At 43.6% G+C, this 22,313-nt stretch overlaps 1 protein-coding gene across 3 annotated transcripts in view; it reads right to left on the bottom strand.

Annotated features, from left to right (window-relative positions):
• Positions 1-483: 483 nt before the first annotated feature.
• FSHR (follicle stimulating hormone receptor) overlaps positions 484-22,313 on the bottom strand; it is a 1,773,743-nt gene continuing 1,751,913 nt past the window's right edge. For all 3 annotated transcript variants that reach the window (XM_086927758.1, XM_086927760.1, XM_086927759.1), the window contains one exon: positions 484-2,680. In XM_086927758.1, coding sequence (XP_086783884.1) covers positions 1,444-2,680 — 1,237 coding nt within the window. In that variant the 3' untranslated portion in view covers positions 484-1,443. The remainder of the gene's footprint in view (positions 2,681-22,313) is intronic.

Below are 22,313 nucleotides of genomic sequence, written 5' to 3'. Positions count from 1 at the left end.
AACACAGGTTCAGGACCTTAAACAGTTGGTATAACCCTCGGCAGTGGGCTCTAAGGCTATAGTACAAACCTACCAATGGGTATGTGACTGATCATGAGTGTGATTGTAGGATGCAGCACGCTGCGTGAGTTGGGTTAGGGTTTCTCATCAGTAAGCAGTTCTTTTTTTTAAACTATTACTTTGCACCTTTCATTTTCTGCATGATCTACCCTCCTCTTGCGTCTGTTCAAGGGGCTCCAAGCCATCATTTGGGTTGCTGTGAAATTGACGGACTTGAAAAGTAAATTTTAAAAAATCAACCTGAACTTTGATTGTTTGTTTCCTCTCATTGCTATTGATATCCATTCTAAATGTTATGCACACGAGCGTTTAAGTACAGCACATTTTAAACCACGTAGGATCTGAAAAAATGCTCTGTGAATGTGAATGCAGCTTTAGTGATGTTACACTAAATACATAATATGCTAAAGAATACTATTGAAGCAGGTTTGAAACTTTAATTATGTGCATTGGTACCATGAAAAACAAATATAATCAATAGTTTACATATTAGATATTCAATAACAAATCAAGTAATTAATATGCTTTTTTTGTCTAATCTCGTGCCAGTCATAAAGCCCGTGGCATGATACTGTTAGCAAATATGTACAGAAAAAAAATGCTTAGAAAAAATGAGTACGCCGCACATTTCTATTATAAAGAGAAACCTTTATCACTGCTTCCCTTTTACAAACATGGAGTTAACCATAAATCTAAATACACTTATTCTGAATTTCCCTGCCTTTTAAGAATATGCATTTCCACTTTTCTACCCATGCCATCTCAAGAATGTAGTCAGATCATCTGATAAATAGTGAAATTCAAATGTATTCTGTGCATCTTAAGATTCTTAACTTTTCTTTCCGAAAAGAAGTAGATGAAATTCAGCTAACATCACATGTTCCTTCTCATCAATTATACTCCCTTTATCTGGAATGCCTGCTTTCAGAAGAGAATACATGTTAAAAAGGCTCAGCTTTTCATTAGCCGCACTTTTATGTAGATTAGTGATGCTGCGGCCCAGTGTATTGAAATTGTATTCGTATACCACTTACTACCCCTGAAGAGGCGTTGAAGGTAAAGTGTTGATACTAATTCAATCTTTTTGTGCAACTGTGACCCCTGCGTTGTACCAAAAAAGACCAGAACATTCTCTCGCTACCGTCACTGGTCTTGCAAACTGAGGTGGTGCTGAAAGGACTGTGGTTTTATTCTTCGAGCTGGAACTTCAATTGCCTGTGGTGCAAAACGTAGCACCACAAATCATCGCGTCCGTGTTACCATTATATTAATACCAAAATGACCTTAAGTGTTCTTTGACAAGTATGTTCTATTTCTTTATTAAATTCACAGTGGAGTTACATGCCAGTCCCTGTTCTGGCATATTATTCGGGATTACTGTCTTTAGTTCAAGTTATTCATAGGCACAAGCGTGTGAATGGAAGCGGCGCTATATTTCGGAGCGGGAACATAATGTCCGTTTCTCATGTGGGAGTTATGAGAGGAAGACGTCTCTGTTCTGCAGTTCTGTGCTTGAACTTCACAACAGCCAAACTTGCTCATTAGGATGAAAAAGTCTCTGCGGAATGTCTTGGTAAAAATAGCGTACAAAAAGGGGTTGGCACACGAATTGATCGGGTAGAATAAAACCAGCAGGATCTTCGATTTGGAAACTGTGATGAGCGGGATTTTCAGCGATGCCGAGATTGCAAAGAAGGAAATTGGTGCCATGCAGAGAAAGTCGGTAAAGATCAATATTGCCATCCGCTTTGCAATCTTTGTATCACTGTTCGAAGAGACGACGTTGGGGTTTCTAACCGTTAGGTAGATGCCAATGTAGCACGCACAAATAATAAAGAACGCACAGACGTTTAGCACTAGAATAAAGACGATGTATGATTGGGAGAGTCTGCTTTCTATGTCCATTGGGAGGCAGATGCTGACTTTGGTGTAGCTGCTAACTCCGAATATTGGAAGGATCGCCACCGTAAAGGCAAAAATCCACCCAACCACCATTATAGCCGTGGCATGGCGGAATCGCACCTTGCGGTCGAGCTGCATGGCATATGTTATGGTGTGCCATCTTTCCAGAGTGATGACTGTTAATGTGTACACCGAGAGCTCGCTGGCAAACACTGTGAAGAACCCAGCTGCCGCGCAGCCAGAGCCTGTCTGCCAGTCGATGGCATGGTTGTAGTACTGGCTTTTGGTCTGGATGTCGACAGATGCAATCAGCAACAGGTAGAGGCCCATGCAGAGGTCAGCAAAGGCGAGGTTACACATCAGGAACCGGGGGACGGTGAACTTGTACTGGCTGCTTATCAATATGACCAGGACCGTGATGTTTCCGGTAATTGCAAGAATGTTGATGATCCAGATTAAGGCCCGCAGGGTGCTGTCGCCCATGATGTCCTCACAGGGATTGAAGGCGTCAGGTTTAGGGAAACAGATCACATCACGCACTTCATTACACAGGATATAGTCGTAATTGAACTCGTCTCCGTTTTCGACCAGGCTGTAGCTGAATCCATAGCTAGATAAATAATCTTCATTGGAAAATCGTCTCTGATTTTTGTCCTCTGGCTTCTCGGCAGAATCGTGCTTCCCAAAAGATTTATTGCAGATTGGATGCATTTCTGACCTAAAACACATAAAAGAGAACGCTTTTTAAAATTGCAAAATGTGTCACTGCAGGGAATCAAAATGGATTCTTGTGGGAGGTGGGGGCATGGGCACAATCTCAAATGTTCTCCACAGTACTCATTTATATTCCTTAGAATAATTTCTCTCTGTGTCAAAACTCCAGAAACTGCATTACAGCGAACATAATATTACCTTAAACATAGCCAGCGTTATGAAGCTCTTTTCATTTCATGCCAGCTGCACTTCTTTATAATGATAAAAAACAAATCCCTTTGCCGTATCAATGATCATACAGTGGCGACAGAATTGCTTGGCTTTCATTTTAGAATTAGATTAAGCACAACATCAATACTAATATACAGGAAATAACACGAAAATACTAACTGCCTACATTCAGGAATATCAGCCACGACAACTCGGTATGAAAACTCACACCGAATCAAACACCACCGCCGTCACATCAACCTACAGAATATGTCTCCGAGTACGTTACACTGGAAATGCTAAATTGTCTTCGAGAGCTAAACGTTTCCTTCTGTGCTTATGATGAAAGGCGCCTAACAAGAAGGAGCTAAACCATCAATACGATTTGATATTCGGCACACGAATAACACGTGTTATGCTGTACTTCGGCTTCTGTCAACCTCTATTGACTTGGTATAGCAATAAAAGCCATTATTAAACAAAATTTTTTGCACATATCTTGTGGGTACTAATTACTATCCTCTTGTTATCTTTGTCCTATAAAAGTAAAAAACAGAGGGGAGGTACCCTCATTTTATAAAAGGGACGGGGTAACACTGAAGGAGAAAACACAAAGTCCCTATTAAAGAAGAAATAACAGGGACTTTGTGTGTTCTCCTATCTTTATATTATAACAGAGCAAAATGTACCTTTAGGTTTGGAAAACAAGTCATTAACGATAAGCAGCATTTATGCGCTCATTGCGTCCTTCTCCCAAATAAGTCAGAAATGTCAGAAATGTACTCCTGTAAATTAACATCTATATTTACGGTCTTTTAAGAATCCATAAAGCGTCCCATGAATATTCATAGGAAGCAGCAGCTGCGAAAGTTACCTATGAGCAACTCTGGGAATATTTTGTGAATTCCAGTGTCGACTCCTGTAAATAGATTTTCACATGCACGAATATAATAGGGTTTTTATATTTGGTTTTAGCAATGTTATAAGTAAAAAAAGAATAAGTAACACATTGTTTCTTTTGGAAAAATACTTGTATGCTTAAATAACCAAAAATCCAATTGTATGAATAAAAATATATAGTAGGATGCAGACATATACATGCAAACATAAGTTACTGGGATATGAATTTCCCTGTCTCCAGCTGGTGCGCGCGCACTGCTGAAGTCTTTGCGTTTGTCCCGGCTGCCATTGCCACTGGATCCTGGTGTTTCCTGCCGCCACTGCCAATACAGTCAAGTGGGGATACTTACAGTCCCGGTCCTGGCAGCGAGTGAGGAGGCCGGTTAGGGACTACAAGCCCCAGCAGCTCTAGCGGCGCGTATGCCGCCCACACCACCTGCAAGTGCCGCTGAGTTGCTTAAAAAGAGCACACAACTCCTGCAGTGCAGGACGCGCCTGGGTGAAGCTCGGGCCAAGTCCGGGCCAGTCTGCACCCGTCAGAGGCCGGAGGAGGCCGGGCTGGGCCACACCATGAAATCTACGAATCTATGGTCCTGGAACAACCTGGTAGTGGCCAGTTAAGTTTAAGGTACTGAAACGCTGTTATAATTGATAATTGCTATTGACATTAAAATTGACATTGGCTGTAAACCAAAGGGGGTTGAAAATGAGTAGGCCCAAAAGTGGAAATGGGCAAGGAGGGGTCGTGGGGACCCTGGACGTTTTCTTATTTAGGGCTGAGTCCGCAGTCATTCATGAAATAGAGCTCACTGAGCGCAGACTGTCCCTGGAACTCCAAAACCCTCGCAATCGACTATCTCCCGCTGTCCCGTGCTACAACTTAATGCGGAATTGAACTCCTTGCATACCAGCTCGTTACACACAACAGTCTCAGATTTAGAAGTTATTAATGCCTCAAATGTGTCTAATGCCTCTGATATTGTTATTGACAATCCTGTAAAATCTATTGTGCCAAATGTGGTGACGCAGGGTCAGAAAGCAAAATCCACACAGGGAAACAACCAGGCACCACCTGCCAAGAAAAGGAAAGGGCAGGCCTCTAATAAACAAAATTACCTTATGCCTTAACCGTTGGGGCATAAGAGTAAACCAGCTGATAAAGAGTTCAATCTGGGGCCTGCTCCAAACCTAAAAGAAATGACATTTAAGGTTTTTTTTCAAGAAGGATAAGACTTTTGGAAAACACTGGAGCTATCACTGTCAGCTATATTACAACCAATATTGCAAAAGTTAATTGGAATTGAAGGGAGATTAAGTAAACTGGAAAAGATAGAGACCAATAGTACCTACCCATCCCTGACTGTTCATTTCCAAAAGAGAGTAGATGTTACTCCCTCTGTTGATGCTTCTAGGAGCAAGGTAGTAAGAGGAGTTGTGCACCCGCCTGATTTCCCTCTAAAACATCGAGATGACTCACAATGCCCCAGGGCAGCATGCACCTTGCCAAATGTCATTGATATTGCACAACAGACAAAAGGTTTGACTACTAAGCAGGGTCTGAATACGCATGCATCAGGTAGCGCCTGTAATGAGAAGTCTAGCCGTACCTATGATGAGAGATCTCAGTTAACAAGTATAATAGAAGGTCAGATCCCTGAACAAAGACGCCCTCCTGGCCCCCATACTAATCTACACTTACCACCAGAAGCAACTCCATATACCCTGGTATTGGCCAACGTTCCTCCATTACTGCCCGGTGAGTCAGAACACTGGCCAACGTTGAAGAATACATCGTTGCACTTTCTGAATGCTGGGATGGGGATAAGCAACAACATGCTATTTTCAGAATTTAGGATGGTGCGTCAAATTGGGTGAGTGGGTAAATCTATTTAGAACCTCCATGGAGATTGTATAGTTTTATCATTTAGATCCCCAGGTCTGGTGAAGATAGTACTAGACAAAATGGACAATTAGTCCTTAGATACAAGGGGAATATCCCTTCTACCCCTGGGGTTCTTTTACCAACCGCCCAGACCTCCATGGCACATTGTAGAGGAAGGGAGGTTCATTGGGGCAAACAAGCATCCTCCGCAACCAGTCTGGTTTCACCCAAATCGTTTTGAGGCTTTAAGTGGGCTTGCAGAAATAGCTCCGCTCTGAGAAATTTAGGGAAATCCGACATTCCCCTGAAAGATGTAGAGAAAGCCCAAGATTTAGCAGAAAGTGCTGCCGCCTCCACTTACACATTTGATCATGACCCTGCTAATAGCTCATACCCTTTACCATTGCCAGTAGATACTAATAATATTGGGGAAGCCAAAGTGGAGTATGATTTAATACCTGCCCCTTAGACTTATCTCCTGGAACATCGTAGGTATTTCCTCAAAACTAACTGATGAGACGTGATTACAATATATTAAGACATTTGACATAATTTGTTTTCAAGAAACTTGGAGTATGAATGATATTGACATAGATGGATACTGTTCTTTCAATGTCCAAGCAACACCTTCGATTGCAGGGAGAGCAAAGGGAGGACTGGTAACATGGATTTCTGTCAAATAGGGGTCTCTAACGGCAGAGAATAAAATTGTCACCCCCTGGTACCAGCTCATCTTGATTTCAAACTTGATTGATGGTACAATAGTTTTGATGCACTGTTATTATAATAATATTGATCCAAATAACTGTGAGGTCATTAATACCCTCAAAGAGGAAATTGATAAGGTTGCAGGGAAATGTCATCCTTTATGTTTAATTTGGGCAGGCAACTTCAATTGCACATTATGTGGCTGTAGCTCAACTGATGTTTGCGGGGTCACTGATACTGAGAACCAGCCCATGCCACATTTTAAACACCCTGTGCAGGGTGAAGCAATACACTCTATCACTGTGGTTAATGATTTATGTCTAGCTGATACCTTGGTTAGTACCCCATCCATACAATATGCAACCTACCAGGGTGGAGGTAAAACTTGCACAATTGATTTTTTGCTAATAATTAGAAAATTCGTGTGCCTCGTTGTGAGGTGTGCGGTTGAACCAAATCCAACAAGTAACCACAATCCCCTCACTATTTCTGTGTATGTAACGGCACAGGAGGGCAAGGGTGATAAACGTCCACTCAAGTATCATCACAACCAGGGAGTAGGACTAAAATGGTGTAAAATAAATCCCTCCCAATTTGAGGAGAATATTGTTAAAACTAATTTAAGTCAAATCATGTCATGTTCAACCCAGGATTTCCACCCAGACATAATCTTACAGGATTTTGAACTAATCTGTAAAAATGTTGCTAAAGACTTGACCAAGTTGGTGAAAAGGAGGGACCCTCAAGAAACAAGATGATGTAATGCTGAGTGTACCGGGGAGCATAAAGATCTTAAGAATGCCTTGCATGCAATCCCCTGTGACCAAATTTTAATCAAGAGAGCAAGGCAAACTTATAAACGTGTAATTAAGCAGAGAAAGGATGTAGTGAGAAGACTAGCCTGGGAAGATCCTGAAAGAGCTAGTGATCTCATGGATTCTAAAAGTTTTTGCGAGGTTATCAATTGCCCCTTGTTCACAAATGAGGTTAAAAGCATAGAATCAACAATACTAGAGGAAGTCAGGGAATTTCATTTTACAATTATTTTAATACAAATTGCGTCTCACCACATGAACAAAGGGATAACTAGTAATTCATTTAGATACAGCATACCACCTTAGTTCCTCCCTGACTGTTAGTGAGGTTGAAGACGCTCTAACAAAGGGTATTTCCTCGAAAGCACAAGGCCAGGACGGGGTGCCCCTGGATTTATTTAAAAGCAACCACGACTATGGGCTTCGTTGTTGGTTAATGTTTTTAAAGCTTTAGTAGTGGGAAATTTTCCCTCATCATGGAAAGAGGCTATAGTGGTGCCGATCTACAAAAAAGGAAATAGAAATGATCCTGCATGCTACAGGCATATATCCTTCAATGATGCCACATGTAAAGTCCTTGAAGGATAATTCTTGCACGCCTGGAATCTTGGGCTAATGCCTCTGGTCTCATATCCAATGCACAATATGGCTTCAGAAGGGGTATGGGAATAAATAAACAGTGCCTCAACATGTCTCTGATCGTGGGTAAGTATATTAAGGCGAGGAGGGGGTCAATCCACCTTGCCTTCATGGACTTATCCAGTGCATTTGATACAGTAAACAGGGGGAAGTTATGAAATCTAATGGAAAAAATGGGTTGCGAGGAGCCCCTTATAACTTTTTTTTGTGGAGGTTGCATGCCTCTACTACTGTTTCTATCCGTTATGGCCCCGGGGAGAGATGACTAGGTCAATTTTTTCCATGGAGGGGGTTCGCCAAGGGTGTATCTTGGCCCCTTTTTTATTCCTTATATATACAAATGGCCTGGAGTCTTTTCCTTTGGAGCAACAACTAGACTTTACCAGCAAAGGAGGTAAATCAGTATCCCTGCTGTCATACGCAGATGACACTGTCTTGATGGTTTTGACGGCCAATAGCCTTCAAAAAGCTTTCAATTCTTTTACTGTCTTCATGTTGGCATTGGACCTGAAAGTAATTTTTAGTAAATCTTTTATTATGGTGTGCGGTCCCAAACAAACGAAAACAAGGAAATTTGTGGTGAAGGAAAAATAATAGACAAGGTGCCCAATTTCACTTACCTAGGGAATGTTTTTAATAACAAATTAAACTGGGAGCAACTGATTGTGGCCAGAGTCCACCACACTAGCAGAACAGTGGAGGGGCTGTTCCGCTTTGCTTGTAAGTTAGGACATAAGCCAGTAGCAGAGATGATAACCTTATACAAATCTAAATGTTTATCAGTAGCTACTTTCCGGGCAGGAGTATGGGGACATCACAAAAGTAATTAGTTACAAACTCTGGAAAATACATTTTTAAAAAGATTATTAATGATCCCTGTTAGTTCTTCCAATGCTTTTAGCCACTCGGATGTGGGGTTCGATTTGGTAAAAGATAGAAACATTTTTGCTACCTTGATCCTTTGGGGAAAAGTGTGGACATCAGAGGACTTATCAATCTCAAGGAGTGTTTTTAGAGATTGTATGTCCCTTGAAAAAGGTCTTGCTTTTCCCTGGCTCCGATATGTCAAAGAACATTTTATAAGATTGGGCTAGGGCACTACTATGATAATCCTGACTGTATTCAACCTAATATGAAATTGATGATAAAAAATGATTATTTTGCCAAATTAAGTATGTCTAATCGGGATTGTGAAACACGTAATTCTGTAGATGGGTGCCCAAACCATCCACAATTTCATTTGTCTTTTACTATTCAAGTTCATTCACGTTTCCTCATGACCAGATTTCGAGCACGGGACTCACGTCTGAGCAAATCCGGTCCTAGGATGCTTGATTCCGGTGGGAATGGTATGCCCAGACGTGAGTCCCTTGCTCTCCACACCACTGGAGTCAAGCTATCCTGGCTGATGATGGCTGATAGCCAGAAACCAGCCTGGATGCTTGATTCCGGTCAGGGAAGACATGGCTTGGCAGTTCGGGCTGGACTGTTCCCATGAGGCTCAGGGTCAAGGTTGATTTGCATATGGCCATGTCTGAACTGGGGTGGTGTGGAGTGCAAAAAAAACGATGGATTTAGGCCCAGATCTCTGTACTGGGGTGAATGTATGACATTGATCTGCATTCTGTCCATCAACTGTTGTTTTTGCATTAGGCAAAATATTAGGCAGTTATTTTTTCTGAAGCTTGATGCAATAGAGTTGTTTTCCTCTGTAGCGGATGTTTGAACAACTCAGACAAGTCTTCTTCAAGGATGACAATGGTCTTGGTGTACATTGGTTACGAGGGTGCAGAGTCCCCACCATCCGGGTACGTACTGAGCATAGGCAAACTCCCCACATTGCCAGTAGATATCAATTTTTTCGTTTCATTTGTGCCAAGCGGAATCGTTCATTTGCCTCTGAAACATAAGGAATACTTTGTACGGTTTCATAGAATTAGTGGTTGCCTTTTTTCATCGAGCCATGTGCACCTATCTATCTAAGTGCCTCAGATATACTGGCATGGGGGTGTCTGCTGTCATTCAACCTTTCTCATTTTTAGAAAATCTCAGGGCCAAACACTGTCCTCCCCTAAGGTACCCCATCTGAGCATCCTGATGCTCATAGCTCAGTTTGAATATTGCTAGGGTAGGTGAGATGGTACAGTGCGGTGGGGATGGTCTTATACCAGGTAATGTTTAATAACACTCTATGCGGTTCTACTCTACTAGTTTACATCTTGGCCCTAATCCTACATTTGTATAGGTGGATGAGATATTTTGCTTTATCAGGAACTATTTCATGAGATAATTAAAATCTATCTGCTCATACAGAGTGGGGTATCAGCGAGCTGACAGAGCCCAACCTAGCCGACTTCTGGGCGCCCAAGAGGGTCATTTGCTGATATCATGTATTGTGTAAGAATGTACTGTGCAGTGCATGTGGAATACTAGTGTTTGGTTTACTGTAAGTGTTAGTGAGGTGGGAAAGGTGCCTACACAAGCGATGTAGAAATATTATCGGTAGGCTCTTTGTGACCAGCGATTTCTTGTTACTTATAGATGAGGCCACACCCATGCTAAGCAGATGATGTACAAAGGTGCAATAATACATAACTTTGGAGCATTGCAAGTCTTGCAATGGTGTCTGTTAGATAAGAGCTGTGGGTTGTATGTTAGCTTTTAGAAAAACGTACATCATTATTCGATCTCAGAAGTTCCTATGCCTGTCGTTTTTGGGGCATTTCTGTGCATCCATTTTGTCGAGGTACTGGAAGGAGGGCACCAGTTTGGGCCTCATTTTAGGAACTGGTGAGTTTTTGGTCATGGGTTGCCTCAGTTTTATTTTGAAAGTCTTTCTGTCCTCCCCTCGCAGTGACAGAGGTTAGCGTTTTAGTCGGGTGATCTTCGTGGCTATGTGGATGACTCATTTTAATTTCCCTAACATGTGTTTGTGCCAGTAGCGGTCGGCAGTAGGTGTTTCTATAGGGCGGTGACGTGGGCAGGAGGAGGGGCAGGGTGGGGGGAAATAATGTATGGATTACGGAGTTTTACAGGTAAGTAAACATTTAAATACATAAAACGAATTTCGTTGCGCGCACTGCATCTTATTTAACATGGGAGTCAGGTACGCGCCTGAGACTTGTCGCACTGTGAGTGATGAACTGAGTTTACTGATTGCCCTGGTGCATTTTCCTACTGACTTGGTGTCACATTGTTGCTTTATTTTTGCGTGGACTACAAAGCCCCATGAGGGACACCATTAGCCTTGGTGCATGGAAAGCCTGGCTTCTGACATTGGAGCTTCATCTTGTTTTGGAACTGATGGGGTTCTTTACTAGCTGGAGGCCAAACATGTTGGCGAATGGGATCCTTTCGATCTGGGGCTCACCCTAGTGACTTGGGTGAAGGGACCTGGGTGCCTGTTTTTATGCATTGGTTGGGGACCGCCCTGCTCCTTGTCAGATTACCCTCTCCACAGGGAGTGGCCAGCCAACCCTGTGGAGAGGGACTAGTAGCAGAGTGGGGCTTAGGCCCCTGCAGGCACCAACATAAAGCACAGATTCCCGATCGACCGAACATTTTTCTTGAATACAAGTAAAGGCTTGATTTTTCTCCTACTGCTGTGTCACTAGTCTTTAATGTTGTGGTGAGTTTCTTGGAGTTGATGTGGTGTGGATGGGCTATATTGGGAGTTTGGATTTGCTGCGTATTTGGATTGGGTGATTGTGTGATAGCATTGCCTTCCCAGACAGTCACCCCTCCCTGCTGAGGTGCTGGCCCCGGTGCTTGCTGGGCTGGTTTCCCCGCCTGCTGCTGCTGCCATGTATTAGGCCAACCACCAGGTCCTTGTTGCAGTAGTGTATTTGTTGACTGATTTCCTTGTGCCTGAATACGCTGTGCATTCAGGTTGATTTGTGCTTGGTTTTGTGGACAGGGATTTTACAGGGACTGTTGCTCATAGTATGCCTTTAGGCAGCTTTGGTCAGCCATGTGACCCAATATGTGACAGTAGTAGTACATTCTGAGGTCTGGCTACTTCCAACCCACCTTACCTCTGCAGCGGACTTGGTAGGAACACTCTAGGGTTGGCAGCGGAGCGATATCTCTTTGGGCTGGCTTCAGTTTTTCCCTTACCTTTTCTTGTTTCTTCCTATAGTTATGTAATATGTGGGCCTGTATTTCCTGCCAAGGTTTGGTGTCTAATCCTACTACGCTGTCCAGGCAACTCTGTATTAAAATAGACAGCCACTTTTTGAGGATGCTGTAGAAAAATTCAACCTGGGGGCCCGTGCCGATCCATGGGTGTCCTGTCTCCTGTCCCCATCATTCCTTCATTCTGTCTAGAAAGTCTCTGGGCAGTCGGGGAACATTTCCCCCAGGGCCGTCCATATCTGGTGTCTAAACAATTTGAACGCAGCCCTGTCATGCTTGATGTTGGTCAGCGTGACAGCTGGGATGAGGGCTCGGTAAAACACTGTGTTAGTCTGCTCTTGACATTACATATTGCTAGGTTTATTCCCGAAGTGTTATTCTTAAAACAGGAGATCCATTGTCCCGCCCTGTCCATCAAAAGGGGCAGTTGGTCCTGTGCCCTTCTTTGTCCATCTGAGCCCATGGCTCATAGATGGTCCCTGACGTGCCTTTCTGTAACAACTGGCATATTTTGGCTTGGAGCCGTGCACTGGCTTTTCTCCAATGCAGCACTCCCATCTTCTCAGGCATTCTTGCATTTAGGGGAAGTTCGACCTGTGATCTCCCACTGTGTGCCAGATACAGTTTTCCATGATGGCCATGTCCTCTGGTGCAAAGGATCCCTTCTCTGGCCAGGGTCTATCATTGTGGCCCTCCCTTTTGGCCCAGTGGGCAATCAGGTGGCAAAATGGTCACGCTAAGACCTTGCCATCTTCTCTAGATACTATCTCTCTAGGGGTCAGCTTGTTCGACCGTCGTGCTTGGGGGAGCGGCAGACATCCATGTTGCTGCTCTCCTCATGTGTACATAGAGGTGCCATTCTCCTTCTAATATGTCTTAATTGAGTTTGGGCCATGCTAGCCTGATCTCTTATATCTTGGTCAGCTCCTTTCCTATGCTGTTGAACTGGTGGCGTGTGTGTTCCAGTTAGGGGTCTCCCTTCAAATCCTACCTTAGACTTCTCGCCATACATGGCCCAGGACTTAGCTTTGCTCTTCTCCGGGGGAGGGTGCATGGCTCCATCTTGCTTTGCGCCTCCCAGGTGAAAGCTCTCTCTCTCACTACTCTCAACCCGCGTCTCTCTTCTAACTTGCACCTAGACTGCTTCCTTCATTCAGTGCTGCACGTGCTGGACCCCCCCCCCCCACTGGTGGTATCACTATCCAATATGGCTACAAACCTCCAAATTACCAGAGAGCTCTCTACCAGGCAGGTTAGAGTGCAGGCTCCTGGCACCACTCGGGCTTGGAGGGTTGCATACCGTGGATGGGTTTTGAAGTTCAGGAAATCCTGCCGCTGAACAGCGATGTCTGAGTTTGATGAACTGGGAACCTCCCTGTCCTAGATCTAGTGGTTTGCTGTCTGGTGGATTGGTGTAACCCAGTGCGGGAACAGCAGGGATAGCAGGCATTAGAGAGATAAGCACTGTGCCTATGTGTTGTGGGGGAGATGCGGACACCTTGCTTGTGGGTTCTGAGGCAGAACTGTAGGTCGTGGCCACCTCGAAGGTGGCCCACAGTTCTAACAGTGCCTCTCTTGTAGCCTTCTTCTGCCTTACATACTTGGTCAAGACAACCTGCCACGGGATACTCCGTTTTCCACAACATTGCAGAGATGCGGTTACCCTGCCTCTCTTCCCTTAAGAAACCAGCTCAGTCACTATAGCTCCTTGATACCTTGAGACTCATCCCCTCTGCTGCTTAAATTGATACTTGTATAGCGCACCACTCACCCGCAAGGGTCTCAAGGCGCTTGTAAGAATACCGCTGTGGAACCCATCTTGGCTTTTCCTGTGAGGCATCCACTCCTGGGCACCCCCAAGGTGGAGGCCAGGCATCCTTAGCATTGTGGGGGCTGTTGTGGAGATTAAGCAAGCTATTGCCCAGAGTTGCAGAGTGGGACTCCATGATTGGACTAGGCATGGGGCGAGAATTATCAGGTCCATGGAATTTTGAGCCCAAGACCCGCCGAGGCGGGAAATTGAACCCTGGTCCCGGGCTAGACCTCTGCATCAGGGTCTGCGGCTGTAATCATTGAGATACACTTCTCCACAACTCTGCTTCTATAGTGACCCATCCTAACCATCATGGCAGGGCCTGGCCTGATCGCGACTGGGGATCACTCATTTACTCTGGACCACCCTCCCAAACTTTCTAAAACAGCGGCAAAATCCTTTAAGCGTTTCACCCTAAAAAGTTACCCCGAGACATTGATCTCTGACCTGCGCTACACTGCGGACAATGGCATAGTCATTATTGACCTCATTTTCTATTCCAGAAGAACCACCTCTTGGCGCAAAACCTTTGCACTCTTCCTTAATATACGCGCAACCAGGAACAATCCATACGGCACTAAACTTACAATAGCGCCCTCCTCAACCATACAAGCTGACCTCTCCATCACACTCTACAAAAATGGCATCATCTTGATCCAAGGGTGAGTGCGCTACAGGAAATGTAGGCGCATCCCTGTATAGGGCACACTTATTCTGGTTCTGAGTGTCAAAGACACTGTAGATTCCAAAAGTTTCAATAAATTTCCAAAATTTGCTGTTTGTGCTCGTTTATTAAGTAAATGTATCAATCCATGATTTTCTTATGTCTCAATGTTTCATTTCAGACATCAAATAATGAAAAAGCTCCAAGCTCCGATGCATTTCGGACTATCCAAATCCTTTGTCCAGGAGCACTACAACAGAATATGAAAACATAGCCCAAATCAATGCAACAAATAAGTCATACTGTTTGTATAAATGAAGGTGACTGAGTGATGTAACCTCATGCTGACCAAAGGTGAATTGTGAACATTATAGTTAAAAGACGTGATGTGCTTAGGTGATCATGGTGGGAATGGTGAACAAGGCTCAAAAGCAAATAAAGGCCACGGAATAATGGTGATGGTGCGAGAACAGTATACAAGCGAACCATGCTCGAAGTGAAATTAACATGCAAAAACGGACCGAGTGACTACAACAGAACTAAGTGAGATGTAGAAAAACAGGCGGGTAAAAAACAGACGGGTAAACAAAAAACAGACGGGTAAACAAAAAACGGGTGAAAACAAACCTCAAACCGCGAGGCTTCTAGGGTACTCTCCGCATAGCGGGAACAGTAGCTAAAATAAACAAAAGTGAACCGCTAGCAGTTAGCGCGTGAGGTGAAAAAACGGAGGGAATGAAAAGGTAGCTGGCTAGGTACAAGGGAAACTTACTTCAAACGGTGTCAGCGCTGGTCTGCGGGAGGTGGGTGCTACGTTCAGGAACTCCGCGAAGTAAACGCGGAGTTGATAGATATGAGAACTGGGTAGGAGAAATGAATGAGGGACTACGGAACAGCGCAAAAAGAGTGCGGCCATATTGGAGTGGGAAAAACTGGATAGTGAGGGATAAGTGATGTGGCATGCAACAGGTGCAATTGACAATAAATACAATTGGCAGGAAACAAAGTGTGTAGCATCATTACACAGCCAAAAGGGCATCATAAATAGCAGCTTAATTCTGTCCGGTCATTAAGACCCCATGGTTTTTGTGCCTGAAGTCTGTAAATCCAGGCAGTTTCTCTTTGTAAGAGAAACTTGTCGTTGTCTCTTCCTTCTATCTTGGGGACAATCTCTAGAACCATGTATTTCAGTTGAGCCACGTTGTGGTTAGCTCCATGAAAATGTGTGGCTAACGTGGACTTGGTGTTCTTTGTGCGAATATTCGACTTGTGTTCATTCAGTCTAATCTTAACTTTTCTGCTGGTTTTACCCACATAAATCTTGCCGCATGGGCATTTGAGTAGATAAACAAGATTAGAAGAGTCACAGGTTGCGTCCACATTCAATATGATGTTATGACCTTTCATTGGGTGGTTGATGTTGTTTCCCTTAATGATATTATTGCAATTATTGCAATGATGACAAGGACGGGTACCATTATGTTTAGCGGAGGTGATGTTGAGATCGGCTTGAGATAGGATTTCTTTAAGGTTCCTTGGTCGGGTGTAAGCAAAGATTGGTGGTTCTTTAAAGAGGTTTCCAAAGTCTGGTTCTGATGCCAAGATACGCCAATGCTTTAGGATGATGCCTTTATAACTGTTGCTGACAGTAGAGTATTTTGAAACTAGGACCATTCTTTGTTGGTCCTTTTTGTGGGTGCTTTGAAGAGCGTCTTGTCTTGAGATGGAAGTCGTCCTTTCAATGGCGTCTTTCAAAAGATCCTCAGGGTAACCTCTAGTCTGAAATCTGGATGCCATGATTTGAATCTGATTCAGTCTGGTGTCTGGGTCAGACACGATTCTCGTGATTCGCAACAATTGGCTGTAGGGAAGATGTTTTTTAAGAGAGTGTCGGTGAAAACTACTGTACAGAAGAGCGTTGTTGCGGTCAGTAGGTTTCCGGAATAAATCCGTCTGAATACCATGTGGGGTGATCTTCAGCAGAACGTCTAAGAACGCTATCTCTTGGTTGCTAGTGTTCCATGTGAACTCTATTCGATCGTCCTTAGAGTTAAGGGCAGTCAAGGCTAGTTCGAGATTTTCTTGAGAATTTTTCCAAATGAAAAATAGGTCATCTATATATCGGGCGTATAAGATGAGGTTGTCGGTCCAGCTTGGATTACTGTAGATGTGATTAAATTCAAAGTTTCCCATGTACAAATTGGCGTAGGTGGGAGCCGCACAATTTCCCATGGCCATCCTGGACATTTGCAGGTACCATTTCTGGTCGTGTACAAAATAACTATGGTATAGAGTATATACCATGAGTTCAAGAATGAAAGTTTTCAAGGAATCATTGATGTCGGATTTTAACAAGGCTTGTTCCACTGCAGCAATGCCACCATCGTGGGGGATACAAGTATAGAGACTTCTGACGTCTGCTGTACATAGGATGATATTGTCATCCTCTTTCAGTTGTAGGGACGATACTTTCTTGATGAAATCCGTGGTGTCCTTGATGTGACTTGGGAGACTGGAAACCATAGGTTGTAAGTAACGATCTATGAATTTCCCCATGGGTTCATGGATAGAACCTCGGGTCGAGACAATAGGTCGAAACGGGGGGTCCATTAGGTTCTTGTGTATCTTCGGGAGCATGGTAATAGTAGGGCTTCTTGGATGTTCTACGATGAGGTATTTTCTTGTTCTGTCATCAATGGTGTCATTAGAAGCTGCCTTTTCTATGATCTTCAACAATTCAGTTTGAAATTCCTTGGTGGGATTACCCTCCAGAGGTAAATAGGTGCTGGAGTCAGAGATGTGTTCGTTAATACGCAAATCGTATAATTGTGTGTTCAAAATGACAAGGGCTCCCCCCTTGTCTGCTTTCATGCATTTGATTGCCGGATTTCGGGCAATGTTTTTTAGGGTATCAAGATCCTTATTAGTGATATTCCTATGGGTTTTCCTCCGGTAGTTGATTTTGGCTATGTCCTGTTTCACCAAGGTCTCAAAAGTGTCAATGCTTTTGTGGCTGATCGGTGGTATGAAGGTACTCGAAGGTCGTAAGCCCAAAAGTTGATCTGGTTTTGGGTTCAAGGGTGGTTCTAGGACTCTTTCAAAAAAAATTTTCAACCTTAGTTTCCTTGTGAGTTTGAAAGTACTGACTTCCAGTTCCAGAAGGTTAGTGTTGCTGGTGGGTACAAATGACATTCCCTTTTGTAAGATCTCTGTTTCATGTTTGGTCAGGGTAGTATCGGAAATGTTGATCACTAGCGATTTCGCTTAGTTTTCGGCTTGGACTTCGGAGGTAGTTGGTTTGTTCCGGTATCTTTGTCCTGCTCTTTTGCCCCGCCTGGGTCGTCGGTTCTGTCCGGGCTTACCTCTAAAAAAGGCTCGGTGGTAGTTAAATCGTTTGTGCTGGTTGACGGTGTTGCACTGGATGGAGTGATGTTAGTAGATGTTCCTGTGGGAGTTTTTTTAGGACGATTAGAGGTGTCGCTTCCGGAGGAAGAGGTATCAGTGTTTGGATTAAATGGTTTATTCCTGCGACGTTGAGCATAGACGTCTGCCCACGTGTATACCTCGCCCAGTTTATAATCCAAAGTGTCTCTGCGGAATTTGCAAATCTTACGGTCGTTGATGTCCTTTGTGTGTCGGTCTAGTTGTTTGTTAATGTCATCCAGTGTGGCAGTAAGTTCTTCTGGTGAGAGGGAATCTTTAAGTTCACTTTCAATGATAGAGATTTCTTGTGATAGTTCTACCAAAATTCCGGATAATTCCTCGACGATGAGTAGTATAAGATCCAAGCTGCATTTGTTGAGGATTGCGTTCCATCTCTCAACAAATGCTTTCGAATTCTTGCATAGGGACGGTTTTAAGGCGATACGTAGGCCACGGGGAATGCAGAGAACTTTATGATACTTAATCAGGGTGTTGGCGTGTAATCTCTGGTTGATGTGGCGTTTGGATAAGTAAATCAGTTGTTTGATGCATTGCTCTTTGGATCTGCTGGTTGTGGTTTGAGTCAAATCTTCGTTGATGAGGGCATAGATTCTTTCTGTTGCTTCTGTATCAAACGCTAGTGTTTCAGCGTGTGCTTCAGTGGAACCATCACCATTATTCCGTGGCCTTTATTTGCTTTTGAGCCTCGTTCACCATTCCCACCGTGATCACCTAAACACATCACGTCTTTTAACTATAATGTTCACAATTCACCTTTGGTCAGCATGAGGTTACATCACTCAGTCACCATCATTTATACAAACAGTATGACTTATTTGTTGCATTGATTTGGGCTATGTTTTCATATTCTGTTGTAGTGCTCCTGGACAAAGGACTTGGATAGTCCGAAATGCATCGGAGCTTGGAGCTTTTTCATTATTTGATGTCTGAAATGAAACATTGAGACATAAGAAAATCATGGATTGATAAATTTACTTAACCCCTTCGAGGCTGATGACGAGTTGGGCTCGTCATGGTGTAGCCTCCTCAAACACTGATGACGAGCCCAGCTCGTCATGAACAATGGGTTTTTTAAAAAGTCAGCATTCCAGCAGAATCAAAGCAGCGCGCATGTGGTTAATAAACGAGCACAAACAGCAAATTTTGGAAATTTATTGAAACTTTTGGAATCTACAGTGTCTTTGACACTCAGAACCAGAATAAGTGTGCCCTATACAGGGATGCGCCTACATTTCCTGTAGCGCACTCACCCTTGCTGTCAATTTCAGACGCACTGGAACAGTTGCGTCACCTGTGGGAGCACCTTGAAATCCACCACCATTAACCACCGTCCTCTTGAACTTTTGATCAACTTTGTAGTGCGCCGTGCCTACCTCTTTCTCCATTTTCATTGCCTATACTGTTCACTGGGCAGGCTGCACACACCCACGCAGAAAATGCAATACGACGAGATCTCAAAATCCACTGAAGCACACGCTGAAACACTAGCGTTTGATACAGAAGCAACAGAAAGAATCTATGCCCTCATCAACGAAGATTTGACTCAAACCACAACCAGCAGATCCAAAGAGCAATGCATCAAACAACTGATTTACTTATCCAAACGCCGCATCAACCAGAGATTACACGCCAACACCCTGATTAAGTATCATAAAGTTCTCCGCATTCCCCGTGGCCTACGTATCGCCTTAAAACCGTCCCTATGCAAGAATTCGAAAGCATTTGTTGAGAGATGGAACGCAATCCTCAACAAATGCAGCTTGGATCTTATACTACTCATCGTCGAGGAATTATCCGGAATTTTGGTAGAACTATCACAAGAAATCTCTATCATTGAAAGTGAACTTAAAGATTCCCTCTCACCAGAAGAACTTACTGCCACACTGGATGACATTAACAAACAACTAGACCGACACACAAAGGACATCAACGACCGTAAGATTCGCAAATTCCGCAGAGACACTTTGGATTATAAACTGGGCGAGGTATACACGTGGGCAGACGTCTATGCTCAACGTCGCAGGAATAAACCATTTAATCCAAACACTGATACCTCTTCCTCCGGAAGCGACACCTCTAATCGTCCTAAAAAAACTCCCACAGGAACATCTACTAACATCACTCCATCCAGTGCAACACCGTCAACCAGCACAAACGATTTAACTACCACAGAGCCTTTTTTAGAGGTAAGCCCGGACAGAACCGACGACCCAGGCGGGGCAAAAGAGCAGGACAAAGATACCGGAACAAACCAACTACCTCCGAAGTCCAAGCCGAAAACGAAGCGAAATCGCTAGTGATCAACATTTCCGATACTACCCTGACCAAACATGAAACAGAGATCTTACAAAAGGGAATGTCATTTGTACCCACCAGCAACACTAACCTTCTGGAACTGGAAGTCAGTACTTTCAAACTCACAAGGAAACTAAGGTTGAAACATTTTTTTGAAAGAGTCCTAGAACCACCCTTGAACCCAAAACCAGATCAACTTTTGGGCTTACGACCTTCGAGTACCTTCATACCACCGATCAGCCACAAAAGCATTGACACTTTTGAGACCTTGGTGAAACAGGACATAGCCAAAATCAACTACCGGAGGAAAACCCATAGGAATATCACTAATAAGGATCTTGATACCCTAAAAAACATTGCCCGAAATCCGGCAATCAAATGCATGAAAGCAGACAAGGGGGGAGCCCTTGTCATTTTGAACACACAATTATACGATTTGCGTATTAACGAACACATCTCTGACTCCAGCACCTATTTACCTCTGGAGGGTAATCCCACCAAGGAATTTCAAACTGAATTGTTGAAGATCATAGAAAAGGCAGCTTCTAATGACACCATTGATGACAGAACAAGAAAATACCTCATCGTAGAACATCCAAGAAGCCCTACTATTACCATGCTCCCGAAGATCCACAAGAACCTAATGGACCCCCCGTTTCGACCTATTGTCTCGACCTGAGGTTCTATCCATGAACCCACGGGGAAATTCATAGATCGTTACTTACAACCTATGGTTTCCAGTCTCCCAAGTCACATCAAGGACACCACGGATTTCATCAAGAAAGTATCGTCCCTACAACTGAAAAAGGATGACAATATCATCCTATGTACAGCAGACGTCAGAAGTCTCTATACTTGTATCCCCCACGATGGTGGCATTGCTGCAGTGGAACAAGCCTTGTTAAAATCCGACATCAATGATTCCTTGAAAACTTTCATTCTTGAACTCATGGTATATACTCTATACGATAGTTATTTTGTACACGACCAGAAATGGTACCTGCAAATGTCCGGGATGGCCATGGGAAATTGTGCGGCTCCCACCTACGCCAATTTGTACATGGGAAACTTTGAATTTAATCACATCTACAGTAATCCAAGCTGGACCGACAAACTCATCTTATACGCCCGATATATAGATGACCTATTTTTCATTTGGAAAAATTCTCAAGAAAATCTCGAACTAGCCTTGACTGCCCTTAACTCTAAGGACGATCGAATAGAGTTCACATGGAACACTAGCAACCAAGAGATAGCGTTCTTAGACGTTCTGGTGAAGATCACCCCACATGGTATTCAGACGGATTTATTCCGGAAACCTACTGACCGCAACAACGCTCTTCTGTACAGTAGTTTTCACCGACACTCTCTTAAAAAACATCTTCCCTACAGCCAATTGTTGCGAATCACGAGAATCGTGTCTGACCCAGACACCAGACTGAACCAGATTCAAATCATGGCATCCAGATTTCAGACTAGAGGTTACCCTGAGGATCTTTTGAAAGACGCCATTGAAAGGACGACTTCCATCTCAAGACAAGACGCTCTTCAAAGCACCCACAAAAAGGACCAACAAAGAATGGTCCTAGTTTCAAAATACTCTACTGTCAGCAACAGTTGTAAAGGCATCATCCTAAAGCATTGGCGTATCTTGGCATCAGAACCAGACTTTGGAAACCTCTTTAAAGAACCACCAATCTTTGCTTACACCCGACCAAGGAACCTTAAAGAAATCCTATCTCAAGCCGATCTCAACATCACCTCCGCTAAACATAATGGTACCCGTCCTTGTCATCATTGCAATAATTGCAATAATATCATTAAGGGAAACAACATCAACCACCCAATGAAAGGTCATAACATCAGATTGAATGTGGACGCAACCTGTGACTCTTCTAATCTTGTTTATCTACTCAAATGCCCATGCGGCAAGATTTATGTGGGTAAAACCAGCAGAAAAGTTAAGATTAGACTGAATGAACACAAGTCGAATATTCGCACAAAGAACACCAAGTCCACGTTAGCCACACATTTTCATGAAGCTAACCACAACGTGGCTCAACTGAAATACATGGTTCTAGAGATTGTCCCCAAGATAGAAGGAAGAGACAACGACAAGTTTCTCTTACAAAG

The sequence above is a fragment of the Lissotriton vulgaris genome, chromosome 6, assembly GCF_964263255.1.
Source record: "Lissotriton vulgaris chromosome 6, aLisVul1.2, whole genome shotgun sequence".
Classification (NCBI taxonomy): domain Eukaryota; kingdom Metazoa; phylum Chordata; class Amphibia; order Caudata; family Salamandridae; genus Lissotriton; species Lissotriton vulgaris.
This window is presented reverse-complemented; position numbering and strand designations above follow the sequence as displayed.